The 20,831-nt window shown below is 43.3% G+C and overlaps 1 protein-coding gene across 1 annotated transcript in view; it reads left to right on the top strand.

Annotated features, from left to right (window-relative positions):
• LOC120063950 (semaphorin-5B-like) overlaps positions 1-20,831 on the top strand; it is a 181,388-nt gene that overhangs the window by 147,344 nt on the left and 13,213 nt on the right. Inside the window, exons 11-17 of the mRNA XM_039014259.1 lie at positions 8,888-9,005; positions 9,410-9,591; positions 10,632-10,775; positions 11,145-11,292; positions 11,699-11,924; positions 16,932-17,144; positions 18,781-18,951. Coding sequence (XP_038870187.1) covers positions 8,888-9,005; positions 9,410-9,591; positions 10,632-10,775; positions 11,145-11,292; positions 11,699-11,924; positions 16,932-17,144; positions 18,781-18,951 — 1,202 coding nt within the window. The remainder of the gene's footprint in view (positions 1-8,887; positions 9,006-9,409; positions 9,592-10,631; positions 10,776-11,144; positions 11,293-11,698; positions 11,925-16,931; positions 17,145-18,780; positions 18,952-20,831) is intronic.

Genomic DNA, 20,831 nt, shown 5'->3' with positions numbered 1-20,831 from the left:
TGAATTAGAACATTGTTATATAGATAGGTACTTATGTCATTTGAGCAACTGAAAGAGAAATACCAGTTATCCAATTATCATTTATTTTATTATATACAGTTAAGAAACTTTCTCAGAAGCACTCTTGGAGATATGAATTTACCAAGTCTATCAAGTATTGAACAACTACTCCATGATAACCATGACACATAGATTTATATCCAGAGTGTACTCATTGCTAATGCAACATTTCCCAAAAGCAGATGTACATAAGAGAGCGATGGGAATCCAAATTGAATACTACGATTGATGAGTGTCTCTGGTCGGACCTATGACAAAATAACGTGTCAGCCACCATCAACTCTGGATATAGACTTCTCCATTACAACTTCCTCCACCAACTCTATCTGACACCTCAGAGGTTACACCTTGAAAAATCAGAAATGTGTTTTAGAACAACAGAAGACCCTTTTTTGCATTCTACTTGTCAGTGTACTAAATGACAAGCCTTCTGGCATGATGTTTGTGGCACCCTGGCCTTTATTATGGAGGTCCCTTTCCCACTTGAGCCTGAAATATGCCTTCGGGGTAACTTCACAAATGTGAATTTGAGGAATAACTTCAAAATCTAATTGACAGAAACCTCTCTTGCCACTGCAAGAAAATGTGTTGCATTGACATGGAAATCAGATTCCCCTCTCCCATCCCCTCTCCCATCCCCTCACCCAATTACAGGACGGCTCTCTGAAATGAATAAGTATATTCCTATGGAGAAGATTACCAATGCTTTAAGAAATAAATTCAACTACTTTGTGAAAATATGTTAACCCTTACTGGACTATATTGAAACGCTTCCATTGGGGTCGATGTAGATCAATGTAGCTATTGTCTCGCTGTAATGTACTGTTTGTATTGTTTTATTTTGATCTCTCTTGTCATTTGTCTTATTTAGTCATTATTAGTATTATTACAATTAAAATTGTATTTATTTATATTTTTTATTTTGTAATTTATCATTGTTTTAATATTTTTTGTATTTTGGGGGGTGGGGAGGTTTGAAATCCCTTTTGTTGTAGTACTTACACTTGCTGTACTCTATTGTTCTGTTGTTGAATAATTTAAAAATAAAAATATACAAAAAAAGAGAGAAAGAGAAGTGATCTCAATCCCACCAGTACCTCCAAGCCCTTTATCTAAGAGCTTCCTTTGAGGCCGAGTGTTTCAGTAAACTGGCATGGGTTAGGAGAGCAGATGGTTCAGCTGGGATGCCCTGTGGTGGTGTTAGTACGTCAGGACAGCTCTCCTCTCATCTTTTCTCTGGTAAACCGTCCTTCGCTCCCGCTCTCTCTCGCTGCGCTCGTCAAAAACCGCCATCTCAGCATTCTTTCCAAGCTGCCGCATTTTCATAGTCTTAAGAGCTTACATGGATGGCTGGCTTTCATCGCTGGCCCGGCCATCCGTCGGCCGCTGTGTGTGTGTGTGTGTGTGTGTGTGTGTGTGTGTGTGTGTGTGTGTGTGTGTGTGTGTGTGTGTGTGTGCATGCGATTTCTCCACTGTAATTAATGAGCTCGGGGGTAAACTTTCAGCTAAAGTGATTTAGCTGAAAGGGTGATTTAACCCAAGGGTGTGCGTGTCCCGAGGGCCTGACATCTGGCTCACCTGTAACAGAGATCTGTACAGACCTCAGATCTGTACCATGTTCTTACTATGCACATCCTTATGTATTCTTCTTCTTCTCTCAGAAAGATATCTGCTTTGCTCTTAATTATTATGCACAACCGCCCGGCTTCCTAAGTGTGTGTTTAGACTCTGTCTGTCTATGTGTCTGGGTAAACAGAATGCAAACTAACAGTTTTTGGTGATGCAGCTACAAGTAATCAAACATGTTATGTTTGCCATGTCTTCATCCTCTCATTGACCACCTCTCATTGACCACCATTTAAAGCTATGGCATAACGTAGGGGTCTCCTCTTTCTGTCTGATGGAGGTCACCGCAACAACATGGCTCTCTTCCAAACATGGATCCCTTCCCCCTCCTCCCTGTAGCTCTGTGTCAGGTCGGCTCTGATACAGGCTGGTAAAATATGTCAGCTCAGGACAATGGCCTCCCTAGGCTCTAGAACACCTTCCTCACCAGGCTGTAGGACTTGCCTTAGGCTTGGCTGTGTGTTCTGTATGAACACAACAGTGTTGCCTCAACCTCCTAGCTGAAACACCAGAGGCCCCATTGAAATGAACCAAGCAGCCAGTGCCAAGAACACAATGCCCTTTCTCTATCCCTGCTAGCTAAGGGGGCTGAAGGGAAGCTGTACAAGGAGTCAGTAGTGAGCAGACCTGAGTTCAAATATTTTAAATACTTTGAGCGTTTGCTTTGCTTTTTGGGAGTTTTCTATTAGTTACATTGCAACAGGCAAGCTCAATCAAGTATTTCAAATTATTTCCAATACTATTGAACCCAGGTCTGCTAGAGAGGCGATTGGGAGTCAGTCGGTAATGGTTGATTTGGAGGCAGTAAGGGTTGTTTACAACAAGTGGTCAACACATTCCCTCTGTTCCTGTTCCTCTTAGAAAATATGTGATATTTTCAAACACATCCGTGTGTCTAGTTAGAAACAACACATGTTGTGTTACTTTTAAGATAATCACCATGTTGGCACATTTAAAACATGAGTGTAGATTTTTGTAAACAGTGATTCCTGTTTGTCATTTTTTTCCCTGATGTCATTCCTAACTAGACACACGGATGTGTTAAATAATGTTTTATTCCACATATTGTGTTGTATTCCACTTAAAGCATCTTTAAAATTCTGTAAATGACTGGGGAAGACGTGTAGAGAAAAAAAACGAAACCATTTATTACATTAATTTATTGCTCCATATACAAAATCTTATATAAAACAAGTTCTGTACATGCAAAATATCATTCTTGAAAGATTTCAAACATGTTAGTGCTAGTTAGATACACAGTCCAGGGAAACCTACTCTGACAATTTTGTACCCGAGATCAGACTTTTGTTGGCTATGGTAGCCATTTTTACCTTGTTAAAGGCAAAAATCTACCTCTAATAAACTGTTACAGCACTCCCAATCACGGGTAGCCAAAAATAACTACCTGTCACGACCGTTTAAAGGAGTGGACCAAGGTGCAGCGCGATTGGAATACATATTTTAATTCAACAAAGAACACTTAACAAACTAACAAACGAAACGCCAACGTAGTGCTCACAGGCAACTAAACATGGACAACTACCCACCAAACCAAAATGGAAAATGGCAACCTAAATTGGCTCCCCAATCAGAGACAACGATAAACAGCTGTCTCTGATTGGGAACCCACTCAGGCCACCATAAACCTACAACCCCTAGACAATACAAAATCCCCATATATAACAAAAACCCCTAGACAAGCCAAAACCCCTAGATAATACAAAAACTAAACAAACCACCCCTTGTCACACCCTGACCTAACCAAATAATAAAGAAAGCAAATATAACTAAAGTCAGGGCGTGACAGTACCCCCCCCCAAAGGCACGGACTCCCGGCCGCAAACCTAAACCTATATGGGAGGGTCTGGGTGGGCATCTCCCCGCGGTGGCGGCTCTGGTGAGGAACGCAGACCCCGCTCCACCTCTGGCTTGGCCAACTTTGGTGGGGACCCTCGCCGCCGACCCCGGTCTGGGGACCCTCGCAGCGGGCCCCGGACAGGAGGGCGACTCCGGCAGCTCCGGACAGGAGGGAGACCCCGGCGGCTCCGGACAGGAGGGCGTCGCTGGAGGCTCCAGACTGAAGGGCGTCGCTGGAGGCTCCGGACTGACGGCCTTCGTTGGAGGCCTCGTGCCATAACTCCTCACTGGAGGCTTCGTGCCATGGATCCTCACTGGAGGCTTCGTGCCATGGATCATCATTGGAGGCTTCGTGCCATGGATCATCACTGGAGGCTTCGTGCCATGGATCATCACTGGAGACTTCGTGCCATGGATCATCACTGGAGGCTTCGTGTCATGGATCATCACTGGAGGCTTGGCTCTGGGAGAAGGTACCGGACTCACCAGGCTGGGGAGACATGCAGGAGGCCTTGCCCTTGGCCGAGGCACCGGATACACTGGGCCGTGGAGGCGTACCGGCGGTCTCGAGCGCAGAGCTGGCCCCACCCGTTCTGGCTGGATGCCAGCTTCCACCCGGTAAATGCGGGACGCTTCCCGCATTTACTCGCCATGGTAAGCACGGGGAGATGGCTCAGGTCTCCAACCTGACTCTGCCACACTTCCCGTGTGCCCCCCCACCAATTTCTTGGGGGGGCTGCCTCTCGGGCTTCCTTGCCAGCCGTGTTCCCTCGTACCGCTGGTTCCCCTTTCCTGCTGCCTCCGCTCTCCTGGCTGCCTCCACCTGTTCCCATGGGAGGCGATCCCTTTCAGCGATCCCTTCCAGATGTGTAACTCCTATTCGAGTCCCGCCAGTGCTCGGATATTTTTATTTTGCATTTATTTAACTAGGCAAGTCAGTTAAGAACAAATTCTTATTTTCAACTGCCTTGTTCAGGGGCAGAATGACAGATTTTTACCTTGTCAGCTCGGGGATACGATCTTGCAACCTTTCGGTTACTAGTCCAACGCTCTAACCACTAGGCTACCTGCCACTCCAACAACTTCAATTTTTATTCACACAACCTGCATTCAGAATGACTGCATTACCACCCCCAACTGGACTATAATAGAAATCCATTATACTTTGTGATACAAAATGGAAAATACAAAAACACACTTCCAACTAGCCCTACACTCATTAAAACCCCACTACTCCAATCCACTACTTTGATCCTATCTTAGATAGGTAGTCTCCTCAGAATCTAAGCCATTTAAACTGGAACAGCCATTTCAGTAATGGGTGAAAAAAAATGTAACTAACTGATTAGTTTAGAAAAATGTATGTTATTTATCTTTGTGTGGCATATGATTAATCAATCAATGTACATGCAAAGACACAGATATTAAAAACTACACCTCCCCACAAAAAAATCTACCTGCAGTACAGCATGCTGGGAAATATGATAATGAGAATGATTATGGTAAAATTTGCCTATTTAGCCTTACTTCTTGAAAACTTGTCTGAAAGAATAAGTCAGGAATAAAATGTTGCTATGTCCTCTCCGCATTAGCCTCAAATGGTCAGCTCATTCAGATACCTTGCTTCTTGTTTCATATTCCTCCTGCTGACTGGCTGAGGCTCACTCCAGGCTGTCACTTCACTTCCCTTTTAATTGCAGGAATTGACTCAAAGTGTTGAAACTTTTACACAAATTATGTTGTATCAAAACAGTGATTGTGTTTAAAGTAATGCAGCATGTGTCGGATCTAACTAGACACACAGATGTGTTAAAAAATAACATTATCATCTAAGAGTGTAAGATCTTCTCGCTCTCGCTCTCTCACTCTCTTTCTCTGTCGCTCTCTCTTCTCTCTCTCTTTCTCTCCAGCTCTCTCTCCTGCTCTCTGTCTCTCTATCTCTCTCTGTCTCTCACAGCTTAATTTCATCATTAATGGGTTTAGAATTAATTATCCCTCATTAAGCCCCTGTTTTACTGGGAGCTTACAACATATTTAATCACTATTTGGTTCATGTGTGGTGTTCTGAGTGAGGGGGTAGGGGGGAGGGGAGGGGGAAGGAAGGAGGCAGGGGAGGTGAGGGGAGATACTCGGGCTGATTTGTTTACCTCTAGTCAGATGCTCTGTTAGAATCACAGGGGTGCGAGCTGTGTGTCAGGAGGGAGTGTGAGTTTATGACCAGCCATTGTGTGGTCTGGTCTGTTAGCAGTAGTCTTAGCTCTGTGGAGGCTCTCTGCTTGTGTTTACTGCTTTGACTGGCTCTCTCTCTCTCTCTCTCTCTCTCAATTCAATTCAATTCAAGGGGCTTTATTGGCATGGGAAACATATGTTAACATTGCCAAAGCAAGTGAGGTAGATAATATACAAAAGTGAGGTAAACAATAAAAATTAACAGTAAACATTACACATACAGAAGTTTCAAAACAATAAAGACATTACAAATGTCATATTATATATATATATATACAGTGTTGTAACAATGTACAAATGGTTAAAGTACACAATGGAAAATAAATAAGCATACATATGGGTTGTATTTACAATGGTGTTTGTTCTTCACTGGTTGCCCTTTTCTTGTGGCAACAGGTCACAAATCTTGCTGCTGTGATGGCACACTGTGGAATTTCACCCAGTAGATATGGGAGCTGAATGGATGAATGAATGAATGGATGAATGAATGAAATTCATTTAGAGGAGGGTTTTGTATTTCACAGTATTTTACTGTAATTACAAGGGATTGGTGCAAGCATGTTGGCTGCTAGATAAAGTGTTTACACATTTTTGATGATTTATATCAATTGCATTTCTAGAAACTTAACAAAGGCTTCCTAACTGGCAGCGAATACAGGGAAAAACTGACCAAAAGGAGATGGCAAAATACTCAACCATTTAAGGTCAACTTATTCGTTTTTTCCAAAAATGATTTTATAATAAAAATGTTTAATCAATTTAGTTACAATTCTAAATAATAAACAATTAAACAAAAGTTAATCAATCCAACTTAACCCTTGTGTAGTCTTAACATTCTGTATACTCCCCTTGTCCTAAGGGTCAAAAATGACCCGCCTTCTCTAAACCACTAAAATAAAGCAGCTTAATTGAATTTTAAACCCCAAATCTATTTTGCATGAAGAAACAACCTGTCATTCATCACAAACTTTGTGAATATCTGGGTATTCCCTCTTCACAATGCAGAAAGACTGCATTTAATCAGTTGACACCACTCATTTTTATTACAACACACCTGTCATAATTGTTTTCTTTATTAAAGTAGAGGTTTATTATTATTATTATTATTATTGCTAAAGGTACTGCAAAGGTGTGAACATATATTTTTTTAGCCAGAGAAAGCACTTGTATAGCCTAAGAAAGTAGCAGAAATGTGCAGAAAGTAGTTTTGAATGCATTTTATGGAAGGGAAACAATAACAGTCTTGAACTTTATTGGCAACATAGTGATATATTCTTATATACTGTACAATGAGGAATTCAACTACCAAATACTAGTCTTCTCCCATTTTTTTAACCATTGCCTCCACCCACAAGGTGTATAAACAGCAACAATAAATAAGAATAAAATGAGATAATAGATACAAAACAAAAACATGAAGAACATAAATCAATCAACTCTAATTAGCACATGTAGGACAGTATGCAAGTGTGTGTGCATGGACTTTGCAGATGTATTTCTCACATGTGCAGCACATAGTATTTGTTTTACAGTCCTTCTTTGGGGGGCAGAATTGGCATCCACTCCTCTTGCCTGCCCCAGCTGCAGCCTCAGGTGGATCAGGACAAGATTCAGCCCCCTGAACAGCTTTCACAAGTGCTGCAGAGGCTGCTGTGCGGGGGAGGCGCTCCCTTCTTTGAATGTGTGGGTTTACAAGGGCCTTTCCCAGCTGCTCCAGGAACACCCTCCTCTTGTTCTGCTTATCAGGCATCCAGGTAGGGTTTATCTTGTTCCATATCACGAAGGCATTGTATGAGGACACATCAATGATGTTATGGGCCGTTTTGGGCAGTGTGCTCAGGAGGACCACATTCTTGTTCCTCTTTGGGAGGTAAGAAACTAGAGTGGAGGTGGGGGTGAAGGCAAACCTTGATGAGAAGGCCTCTCTCTCTCCCCCTTGTTGCGGGTAGTACAGGGGGGAGCTCAGGCTTGTTCTTTCTAACTGTGCCAACCATGGTGAACTTCCTCTTCAGGAGCTGCTGGCTGAGTTCAATCAGTAGCACGCATAATCTCAATTTCTCTCTCTGTGTGTGTGTGTGTGTGTGTGTGTGTGTGTGTGTGTGTGTGTGTGTGTGTGTGTGTGTGTGTGTGTGTGTGTGTGTGTGTGTGTGTGTGTGTGTGTGTGTGTGTGTGTGTGTGTGTGTGTGTGTGTAAATTATTTTATAACTGCCGGGTCAAAGATGACCCTATGACAATTTTGTACCTTGGTGGTGTACAGCTTTCATGGAAATATGAACAAAGGCGATGTTTCACGTTTTCTAATGTTGGGGTCACTCTAGGAAAAGTCATAACATTTCAAGTTGAAAAAATATAATTTAGGGGGTTTTCTCTGCTGTTAAACGTAGTGGCGGGTCATGTTTGACCCTTAAGACAACACAAGGGTTAAGCTAATGACATCAAGAGAAATACAAACAAATTCATTCAATAAAAAAACACACAGGTAACATCAGTCCATCAATTAGTTAGTCATGGTTGGTCTGGTGGAGTGGTTGACATTGTGTTTGTATCTTTGTGTTGGGGAGGTGAAGATGTTTAAGACTTGGTGCCACTCAAATCTGTCCTCTATTTGAATTGATGGTGCAGTATAATCACATGCAAGTTACATTGATACAGCATTCTCACTCACGGGTCCAACAAATATAGCTCTTACAAGGCAAACCTCAAAATATGTTAATGAGCCAGAAACAACACAACCATGCACCCACTAGAGGTCAAAGGGTTTTTGGCGATCCAATGATACAGTATGGTACTGTATTCTGTGGGGTGGAATTACAGTACCATTAAAAATACAGCAATGATTTGCCCTGTCCATAACATTTTCCCACAATGCATTTACACGATGCTGCAGTAAACAGTACTTTACCTGTTGATAATACCTAAATTACCATATAATTTACAGTTTTCGATCACAGTATATGCTTGGTAAGAATGATATGGTCAATGTTGCCAAAGTGAAGCGATACACATAACAATTATGAAAATAACAGCAACAACAAAAATAAGAATAGTAGCTACAATACTATAATAGTGCCTCTCTATGTCCCTCTCCCCTCCTCCTTTCTCCTGCCCCCTGTAGGCTATGCCTGGAGGCACGGGACCCCTACTGTGGCTGGGACAGAAAACAGAGACGCTGCACCACTCTAGAGGACAGCTCCAACATGAGCCAGTGGAGTCAGAACATCACTGTGTGTCCGGTAAGAGCCAACAGGGACCCACAGTTTCCCTCTCCCACCTCGCTCCTCATGGCATCTGTTGTCACTGGTACACAATCCCCCATAACCCCATGGGACTGCCTGCCACATGGCAACATGGCTGGCTGACACCCTGGAATACCTCCTCTCTGTCTGGTCTCTCCTGAGGACTGGCCCTACAGTAGTCTGACACTTTAACAAATTTGTGCTATGTCAACTCTCCTCAAGGACCCTGGTCCTGGTGTGACATTGTTACAGTTTGTCCAGGCCGCTCTCGCAAATATGTTTTTTTTACCTCAAGGGTCTTTCCTGGTTGTTGTCATGCAGTACCACATGATTAATGATGGCATCCTGTCCGTTCCAGTCCCTGACACTCTAGTCTCTCTCTGCCCTGTCTGACTTTTTAGCTGAGGAACCAGACCACCAATGGCGGCTTTGGACCCTGGACGACGTGGCAAACATGCAGCAATGACGATGGCGACGGCACCAGCTCCTGTCTGTGTCGCTCCAGGGCGTGTGACAATCCCTCTGCTCGCTGTGGTGGGAGGAACTGTGAGGGGTCCACCATCGAAGTCTCCAACTGCTCGAGGTATGTAGAACCACCAACCAACCACACCAATCTTACTCACTGTGTGTCCCAAATGGCACCCAAATCCCTATATAGTGCACTACTTAGTCTCTCTGTCCATACTAGCATACTACATAGTATGAAGCAATGTATTGGGCATGCATTCTAAGCAGTATGCTTAGAATGCTAGTGTGGATATTGGACATCTGCTCTGGTCAAAAGCAGTGCACTATGGAGAATAGGGTCCCATTTCAGATGCATCTTCAGACATGCAGCATTGTACTCAGGCTGCGACAGAATTAGCATTCTGACAGGATAAGAGGTATGTCTACAAAACAGGGTTTTGATTAAATAATGTAGGTGACATCCAAGTTTCCCCTCAGAGGTCTTGTACCGTCTGTGTCTAAGGAAATTGGTCAATCACCATTACTGAGAGAGAACAGCTCTCAGATACAAAGTGCCGGCTCCTTCATGTGCAGGTAGCTGTGTGTGTGTGTGTGTGTGTGTGTGTGTGTGTGTGTGTGTGTGTGTGTGTGTGTGTGTGTGTGTGTGTGTGTGTGTGTGTGTGTGTGTGTGTGTGTGTGTGTGTGTGTGTGTGTGTGTGTGTGTGTGTGTAACCATTACAACTCAGACACAAAGTGGCGGAGCTCCTTTCATAGCTATGCCAGATTAAACCCAGGTCCAATTATCATTAGTGTGAGAGAACTGCTCATATACAAATTGCCGGAGTTGTGTGTGGCGGACAGCCTTTCATAGCTTCGCCAGATTAAACCCAGGGTGGAGAAATTGAATTGTGTTTGAGCCAGAAGTCGCATACACCAGATAGGTGCAGTGTTGTTTTACAGGGTCAGCCATAGTGGTGTGGCACTCCTGGAGCAAAGGAATGTGTTTCTGGTGTCACATTTAGCTCCTGAGCAAGTTGTGTCTCATCCCTCTCATAATAACAAATGATGGCCATGATCATAAGTATGTTGAGTGCTTGAAGGAAGCTGAAATGGTGTATTGGCATGTTTGTGATTCTTTAAACCTTCTTTAATAACATCACATTTCTGTTGCCACAGAAACGGAGGATGGACACCATGGTCGTCATGGGGACAGTGCAGCACCACCTGTGGAACAGGGTTTGAGATGCGCCAGCGCTCCTGCAACAACCCCTCGCCCCGACATGGGGGACGTGTGTGTGTGGGCCCGGTCAGGGACGAGAGGTGAGAGGAGATGAAAGGTCTATTTGAGAGAGAGCAATGTGAAGAAACTTTGGTTTTGTCATACTTTTATCAAATGTCATTTTTTTTGCAAATAATTCAACAGTGTTTGTTTGACTCAAAAGAGCAAAACTCTCAAACATTTATGGTTGCCATTTATGAAGGAATGACCTTTATGATTCATTTATGAGACATGATGTGCACTTTTCAGTAACAGTATCTGTCGTCAGTATCTTTTGGGGTATGACAGTCTTAGGTAAATGTCAGTCCTCTTACACACGCCAGTGCCTCTCATGTGAGGCAGAATACAAATTTCAATTTCTCACAAAATGGACAATAAAGTTTCTCTCCTTTCCTCTCCACTTCTTCTAGGTTCTGTAACGAGGGTGTGTCGTGTCCCCAGCCTATCTTCTGGTCCCTATGGGGTGGCTGGGCTAAGTGCAGTGCAGAGTGTGGAGGAGGGGTCCACTCCAGGGTCAGAAGCTGTGAGAACGGGAACAGCTGCCCAGGCTGCGCATTGGTATGAGACACACACACTTGCACAGACACACAGGCATGAACAAATCCATGCCATACTTACCTTCCCTTTCATACAAGACTCCTTTCTCTCCGTGGGATGTGTGAAGTTACGGTTCAGCTCAGTTTTGACTGGTTTCAGTTGACTGAAATTCAGTTTGAGCTGAAATGCTTTCCCTCCTTTCCCCCTCCTCTCAGTCAAGTTGGGCTTCCCACAGTGGACTCTCAAACATGCTCTAAGCTGAGGATTTAGTTAATTTCATTATGAGTCCAATTAAAGTGTTATGAAGCAGCCAAATAACTCTCAGTAAAAAATGGAGAAAAAAATATATTTTAAAATAATTACCTATCTTTCTTTCTGTCTCTCCCTCTCCCTTTCCCCCGCCTCCTCTACCTCTCCCCCTTTCCAGGAATACAAGGCGTGTAACCTGGAGGCGTGTCCAGAGGTGAAGAGGAACACCCCTTGGACCCCGTGGATGCCTGTCAACGTGACGCTGGGCGGAGCACGCCAAGAGCAGAGGATGCGCTACATGTGCCGCGCCCAGCTGGCAGACCCCCACGAGCTGCAGATTGGACGACGCAAAGTAGAGACCCGCTTCTGCCCCAACGACGGCATGGCCACCTGCGAGACTGACAGTGAGTGCTTGTCAATCATAGCGGCTTTGGGTGTTGCTAGCTAACTCATTGGTGTGGCTTTACACCAAGTGAGGCATGGATGAAAAGGATGCACCTGTCCAACACCAATCATTATTCTCTGGCTATTCTCTAAGCATTGTGGGGGTAAAACTGCCCTGACACAGTCACCACACTGTATCTCCCCCTGGGTGATCAGACTGATCACTAGAAATATATGGCGATTTCAGATGTTTGAAAAGGTCTTGAGAACATCAATATATGCCTTCCTCTACGCTCACCAATTTAAAAAAAATGAAAAATGCCCAGCATTGGGCACGGACTCATGATGCTCGGAGCCGGAGCACGTTGCTTAGACCAATGCGCTACGGCAATTCACAATTCTCTAGCAAGCCGTGAGAATACTAATAATACTGATGATACTTGAAGGTAATAGTGTGTAATTTGTTATTATTTGGTTTTAAGCCTTCCCTAAACCTTAGCCCTAAACTTAACCACTCGGACTTAATGCCAGCTCAAAGACAGAACTACATGCATTTAAAAAAAAGGGCACATGTAGCCTACATATCAATGCATACTGATATCAAAAACTGTCTAGGTCAAGTAGGGGAGAGGTGTTGTGCCGTGAGGTGTTGCTTTATCTGTTTTTTAAAACCAGGTTTGTTGTTTATTTGAGCAATATGAGATGGAAGGAAGTTCCATGCAATAAGGGCTCTATATAATGCTGTATGCTTTCTTGAAATTGTTCTGGATTTGGGGACTGTGAAAAGACCCCTGGTGGCATGTCTGGTGGGATAAGTGTGTGTGTCAGAGCTGTGTGGAAGTTGACTGCAAACAATTTGGGATTTTAAACACATTAATGTTTCTTATAAAAGAAGAAGTGATGCAGTCAGTCTCTCCTCAACTCATAGCCAAGAGAGACTGGCATGCATAGTATTTATATCCGCCTTCTGATTACAATTAAGAGCAAGACTTGCCACTTTGTTCTGGACTAGCTGCAGCTTAACTAGGTCTTTCCTTGCAGCACTGGACCACACGACTGGACAATAATCAACATTAGACAAAACTAGAGCCTGCAGAACTTGGTTTTTGGAGTGTGGTGTCAAAAAAACAGAGCATCTCTTTATTTCGGCTAGACCTTTCCCCATCTTTACAACCATTGAATCTATATGTTTTGACCATGACAGTTTACAATATAAGGTAATGCCAAGTAATTTAGTCTCCTCAACTTGTTCAACAGCCAGGCCATTCATTACCAGACTCAGCTGAGGTCTAGAACTTAAGGAATGATTAGTACCAAATACAATGCTCTTAGTTTTACAGATGTTCCGGACCAGTTTATTACTGGCCACCCATTCCAAAACAGACTGCAACTCTTTGTTAAGGGTTTCAGTGACTTCATTAGCTGTGGTTGCTGATGCGTATATAGTTTAATCATCAGTATACATGGACACACATGCTTTGTTTAATGCCAGTGGCAGGTCATTGGTAAAACTGGAAAAGAGTAGAGGGCCTGGAGAGCTGCCCTGCAGTACACCACACTTTACATTTTTGACATTAGAGAAGCTTCCATTAAAGAAAACCCTCCAAGTTCTATTAGATAGATAGCTCTGAATCCACGATATGGTGTGGTTGAAAAGCCTTAGCACATACGTTTTTTCAACAATAGGTTATGGTCAATAATATCAAAGGCTGCACTAAAATCTAACAGTACAGCTCCCACAATCTTCTTATTGTCAATTTCTTTCAACCAATCATCAGTCATTTGTGTCAGTGCAGTACATGTTGAGTGCCCTTCTCTATAAGCATGCTGAAAGTCTGTTGTTAATTTGTTTACAGAGAAATAGCTTTGTATTTGGTCAAACACAATTTTTTCCAACAGTTTGCTCAGAGCTGGCAGCAAGATTATAGGTCTGCTGTTAGAACCAGTAAAGGCTGCTTTACCACTCTTGGGTAATTGAATTACTTTGGCTTCCCTCCAGGCCTGAGGATAAAGACTTTCCTCTAGGCTCAGAATAACAATATGACAGATAGGAGTGGCTATAGACTCAGCTACCATCCTCAGTAGCTTTCAATCTAAGTTGTCAATGCCAGGAAGTTTGTCATTATTGATCGATAACAATAATTTTTCCACCTCTCCCACACTAACTTTACACAATTCAAACTTGCACTGATTTTCTTTCATTATTAGTTTTTTTTATACATGAATAAAATTGCTCACTCTTCGTTGTGGGCATTTCCTGCCTATGTTTGCCCACTTTGCCAATGAAATACTCATTAAAATAATTGTCAACATCAAATGGTTTTGTGATGAATAAGCCATCTGATTTGATGAAAGATGGAGTTGAATGTCTTTCTGCCCATAATTTCATTTAAAGTACTCCAAAGTTTTTTTCCATCATTCTTTCTGACATTGATATTATCTTCATAATAAAGTTTCTTCTTCTTTTTGTTGAGTTTAGTCAAATTTTTTCTCAATTTGCAGTAAGTAAACCAGTCAGATGTGCAGCCAGACTTATTAGTCACTCCTTTTGCCCATCTCTTTCAACCATACAGTTTTTCAATTCGTCATCAATCCATGGAGGCTTAACAGTTCTAACAGTCAGTTTCTTAACAGGTGCATGTTTATCAATAATTGGAAGAAACAATTTCATAAATTCATCAAGTGCAGCGTCTGGATGCTCCTCCTTAATCACATCAGACCAACAAATATTTTTAACATCATCCACATGAGATTCACAGCAAAATATTTTGTATGATCTCTTATACACTATTTTAGGCCCAGCTTTTGGAACTTTGGCTTTCCTGGATATAGCCACAATATTGTGATCACTGCATCCAATGGATACGGATACAGCTTTAGAACAAAGTTCTACAGTATTAGTAAAAATGTGATCGATACATGTGGATGATTTTGTTCCTGTTGTGTTTGTAAACACCCTGGTAGGTGGATTAATAACCTGAACCAGATTACAGGCACTGGTTACTGTAAGAAGCTTCCTCTTGAGTGGACAGCTTGATGAAAACCAGTCAATATTCAGGTCCTCAAGAAAGTAGACACTATCAAGCATTTCACACATATTATTTAGATACTGAGTGTTAGCACTTGGTGGCCTATAGCAACACCCCAAAAGAAAAGGTTTAGATGTGCCAAGTGAACCTGCAACCACAACACTTCAATAACACTTGACATAAGATATTCTCTAAGCATTACAGGGATATAGCTCTGAATATATACTGCAATACCTCCCCCATAAGCATTTCAGTCTCTTCTATAAATGTTACATCCTTGTATTGCTACTGATGTATCGTCAAATTAATTATCTAAGTTATTGATTTCATGAACCTTATTTCTAAGGCTACATATATTAATATGGGATATTTTCAGCCCTTTCCTGGGTAGCTTATCAGAGATGGACATAATACTGAAAAGAGCAGACAAAGCAAGATTTTAAAAAAACATACATTTAGCAGTCCATTTAACAATTTGTGCGAGTGCGTGTGTGTGTGTGTGTGCGCGCGTTGCGGGGTTGAGGCTATGAACCCTTCCAGGCTTCTGGGAGGGAGGGTGGACAATGAGCCTGTCATAGCGGATGTAAGCAATGTCCCCACGCGCTCAGGCAGCTTTCATGGCTGGGATCAGTTCTTTCCTCTTCTGGCGCACAGCTTCAGGATAGTCCTCGTTGAGGAAGATAGACGTTCCGCTCAAGTTCTTGGCTCTTTCCAGAACAGCTACCTTGTCCTTGAACCAAGGGAACTTAACCACTATCGGCCTGGGCCTATCACCTGGGCTGGTGGTGTATTTTCCAGTCCTGTGGGCGCGATCCACCTCAATCTTCCTGTGGTCCATCTTCAATTTCTCAGATCATTTCCCTCACTCTGTCCTCAGACTCCGTCCAGGTCTCATGTGGAGATTCTGCAATTCCGTCCACAACCATGTTGTTCTGCCTTGATTGTCCCTCGATCTGATTTATCCGTCATTGTTATCATGGATTCACACACAGAACTGACGTCCTCTCTCAATGACTTACAGATTGCTGGCGTCTTGCTGTTCTCCTGTTTCAACTCATCGAGCTGACCCTGGGAGAACTGCAAACTGTTCTTCAGGTCCTGGACCTCTCTGGTCAGGTTGGCCATTCTTTTATTAGTTGACTCCACCAGTATTTGGACAAAACACTTGAAACAATTTTCTTGTTGTTGTAACAACTGCTTGTAGGTCTCTTTTTGTTCATTTAAAAGATCCTTCACGTGTGATAGAGAGACACCACTGTCCTCAACGGTACTACCGCCGGTTTTGGTCTTTGCCATGGTAGCTAGCAACTTAGGTTACGTTGTTACTCCTCACTGTTCCAGACAGGGCAGGTCACGGGGAAAATTGAAAACAACAAACAGCAGGGATCTAGACAGCCACAAACCAGGGACAATCTACGGTCCCAGCCACAATGGCTAACCATGTTGCGGGCTGCGTTCAAGAAAACCTCTTTAGCTTGATAATCTGCTAGCTAGCAGTTAGGCTACCTGCAACGCCAAATAGCTCGTCAGACTAGTCCTTGGTCGGCAGGATCACTGGAAAGATACAAGCAGTCCTAGCAACTGACGCCAACTGCTTCTTAGTCCAAACTAAGAAGCTAGGTAGCTACCAATAACTTTCCAATACACTTTCAAACAACAAACTTTCCAAGCAAACAAAACCTAGCTCTTCCTCGTTCCGCGTTCAACAGGAAGTGACGTGTATTGTGGAACAGGAGAAGAGTGGGACAAGAGAATAGGGGGACAAGAGGACAGGAGGACCGTAGGACAGGAGGACAGGGGGTCAGAAGGACAGCAGAAGGACAGCAATTGGTCCCCTGGCCTGGTCTCAGTAATCTGTCCACTGTATGTGTGAGCTATTCCATAGACATATTATAACATACTGCTACCGTAGTACTCTATGACCAGTGTAATGTAGAAGTAGAGGTGGTGAAGTGTATTGAGTAGACCAGTAACCTGTGTATTAACCCTTTCCTATAGCTCTGGTGGAGGACCTCCTGAGGACCCCTGTGGTACGAGTGGCGGGCTCCGGCTGGTCGTCATGGGAGACGTGGTCCGCCTGCTCCCAGGACTGTGCCAAAGGGTACCGTACCCGCAAGCGTACCTGTGCCACGCCAGAGGGCAAGGTTGCCCCCCCAGCCTGCAGGGGTTCGCCCGTAGAGTACCAAGACTGCAACTCTCAGGCCTGCCCAGGTAAAGGGGAAAGAACACAAGCACACACACAACTACACATCCACAAACACACTGTTATGCACAGTTGCCTATTGGGACGGTCTTCAGTCTGGCAGGTATACACGCATGCACACACACACGCATGCACACACTGCTCCCATAACTACATACCAATTATCTCCAGTTGTGGTTGGCATAATACACAATTTAACACACAGCACCAAGGGAGAGACATGTATGCTAATGCTAATGCCAGTCCTATAAAATAATGCTGAGGGAAGCATTAATTAGCTAATGGCTAGCATGGCAGCGGAGCAGAACCCTGCTAAGACGAGTCCTTGGTTTCAGTAGCTGAGTCAGTCCAGGGTTTGAACTAAAGCACCTCATCATCACCATAATCATGTGGCCTGCTTTAACTGGAGGTAACTGCACCTCGTCTCAGCTCAACCCAGCTCTGCTCTTAACACTCATGTAAGTGGAATGTGGACAGACTGACTGACTGTATGAATGTTTTATGTTTAGTGAATCACTGATGAAGACATCCCTTGAGTGTATATTTTATGACTGGTCACTGATCATTGCTACCTACATAAGTTTACTGGCTGTGTATGCCAGCCTATTATCCTCTGTCTCTGAATGATGTACCATGAATCAGCATGCCATCTCTCTGTGCCTCTGAAAGTTGTATATTATGTGACTTTGGGAGGGGGGGGGGTACCTGATTGACAGAGAGAGAGAGAGAGAGAATGATTGAGAGAAAGAGGGACAATGACACAGAGAGAGATATTAGTACTGATTGAGAGAAAGAGGGACAAAGAGAGAGAGACTGTGAGATTGAGAGACTGTGAGATTGAGAGACTGTGAGATTGAGAGACTGTGAGAGAGATTGAGAGAGGGAAGGGAGACAGTTAAAGAAAATTGATTTGACAAGAGTGAGATGGAGGTGGAGAGGACCAGGACTATAACGAGACCTGGTCCTGTTTGATCTACCGTTATCATACATCCTCAAGGCTTCTGTTTACTCGCTCTATTTTATTCTTTCTCCATAATGTCCCTCCCAGTCCCATCACCATGCACTCCCAGTTGCCAGACAGTCAGAGCAGTTTGAGGCAACCAAAGCAAGCATGCCACATTTCACTGTCCCTACTGTCTAATCCACTGGAGTAAATTTAGTTTTCTAGAGCAGAGAAACGAGGGGTCCGGGTCAACCACAGCTCCACTCACTCTCTCAGCTCAAACACTCTCATACAGAAGGGGAGACTGACTGCAACTGCCAATATGTGAGGAAGTGACAACACACTAAATACAGTCATTATAGAAGGATTTTAAGCACAGGGTAGTTGTTCTGATGAGTTTTACTCTCATACATGGATAGAGACCATGGGCAGCAGGAGTCTTAGTCGTTTTCTAATGGAATGATCAATCTGGTCTTCTACGTAGACTTTATGTGTGTCTGTTGCAGCTAGAAGAGGACAGCATTTCATATGTTGATTTTTGCCTAGTTGGTGATGAGAGGTATCTGACCGTGTGTGTGTGTGTGTGTGTGTGTGTGTGTGTGTGTGTGTGTGTGTGTGTGTGTGTGTGTGTGTGTGTGTGTGTGTGTGTGTGTGTGTGTGTGTGTGTGTGTGTGTGTGTGTGTGTGTGTTTTCCCGTCTAGTGAGTGGAGCCTGGTCCTGTTGGTCGTCGTGGTCTCAGTGTTCGGTACCCTGTGGTGGAGGGCACTATCAGCGTACCCGATCCTGTAACAATCCCAGCCCTGTCAACGGAGGAGATATCTGTATTGGCCTACACACTGAGGAAGCGCTGTGCAACACACACACCTGTGACGGTAAGGCAAAGACACACATCCATCAGAGTCGCAGGCTTCCCTGTTCTTTACATGAATGAATGAATGACATTTTATTTCCGTGTCAAATCGCCAGTTGGCGGCCCATCCCTTATGGGATTAATTGACACATAAACAAACATTACAATAATTCACTGTGGTAATTAAATCATAATTCTTCTTCTGGTGTTCTCTGCATTGCGCATCGCATAAAGACTGGAAAAATTTTAAGGTAAAAATCACTACATAATAGTAAATAAGGTTATCCAAACAATAACTACATCCTTAGAGCAGTAAAATAATATACATACACACTGTATATATACACATACACACATACAGTTGAAGTCGGAAGTTTACATACACCTTATCCAAATACATTTTAACTCAGTTTTTCACAATTCCTGACATTTAATCCTAGTCAAATTCCTGTCTTAGGTCAGTTAGGATCACCACTTTATTTTAAGAATGTGAAATGTCAGAATAATAGTAGGGAGAAGTATTTCTTTCATCTTGTATTTCTTTCATCACACTCCCAGTGGGTCAGAAGTTCACATACACTCAATTAGTATTTGGTACCATTGCTTTAAATTGTTTAACTTGGGTCAAACGTTTCAGGTAGCCTTCCACAGGCTTCCCACAATAAGTTGGGTGAATTTTGGCCCATTCCTCCTGACAGAGCTGGTGTAACTGAGTCAGGTTTGTAGTCCTTCTTGCTCGCACACACCTTTTCAGTTCTGGCCACATTTGTGGCCAGAACTGAAAAAGGGCTTTGTGATGGCCACTCCAATACCTTCACTTTGTTGTCCTTAAGCCATTTTTGACACAACTTTGGAAGTATGCTTGGGGTCATTGTCCATTTGGAAGACCCATTTGCGACCAAGCTTGAACTTCCTGACTGATGTCTTGAGATGTTGCTTCAATATATCCATATCATTTTCCTACCTCATGAAGCCATCTATTTTGTGAAGAGCACCAGTCCCTCCTGCAGCAAAGCACCCCCACAACATGATGCTGTCACCCCCGTGCTTCACGGTTGTGATGGTGTTCTTTGCTTGCAAGCCTCCCCCTTTGTCCTCCAAACATAATGATGGTCATTATGGCCAAGCAGTTCTATTTTTGTTTCATCAGACCAGAGGACATTTATCCAAAAAGTATGATCTTTGTCCCCATGTGCAATTGCAAACCGTAGTCTGGCTTTTTTATGGCGGTTTTGGAGCAGAGACTTCTTTCTTGCTGAGTGTCCTTTCAGGTTATGTCGATATAGGACTCGTTTTACTGTGGATATAGATTATTCTGTACCCTTTTTCTCCAGAATCTTCACAAGGTCCTTTGCTGTTGTTCTGGGATTGATTTGCACTTTTCGCACCAAAGTACGTTCATCTCTAGGAGACAGAACGCGTCTCCTTCCTGAGCGGTATGACGGCTGCATGGTCCCATGGTGTTTATACTTGCGTACTATTGTTTGTACAGATGAACGTGGTACCTTCAGGCGTTTGGAAATTGCTCCCAAGGATGAACCAGACATGTGGAGGTCTACACATTTTTTTCTGAGGTCTTGGCTGATTTCTTTTGATTTTCCCATGATGTCAAGCAAAGAGGCACTGAGTTTGAAGGTAGGCCTTGAAATACAACCACAGGTACACCTCCAATTTACTCAAATTATGTCAATTAGCCTGTCAGATGCTTCTAAAGCCATGACATAATTTTCTGGAATTTTCCAAGCTGTTTGAAGGCAGTCAACTTAGTGTATGTAAACTTCTGACCCACTGGATTTGTGATACAGTGAATTATAAGTGAAATAATCTGTCTGTAAACAATTGTTGGAACAATTACTTGTGTCATGCACAAAGTAGATGTCCTAACCGACAAAGTAGATGTCC

This window comes from Salvelinus namaycush, chromosome 19 (genome assembly GCF_016432855.1).
Source record: "Salvelinus namaycush isolate Seneca chromosome 19, SaNama_1.0, whole genome shotgun sequence".
Classification (NCBI taxonomy): Eukaryota; Metazoa; Chordata; class Actinopteri; order Salmoniformes; family Salmonidae; genus Salvelinus; species Salvelinus namaycush.
This window is presented reverse-complemented; position numbering and strand designations above follow the sequence as displayed.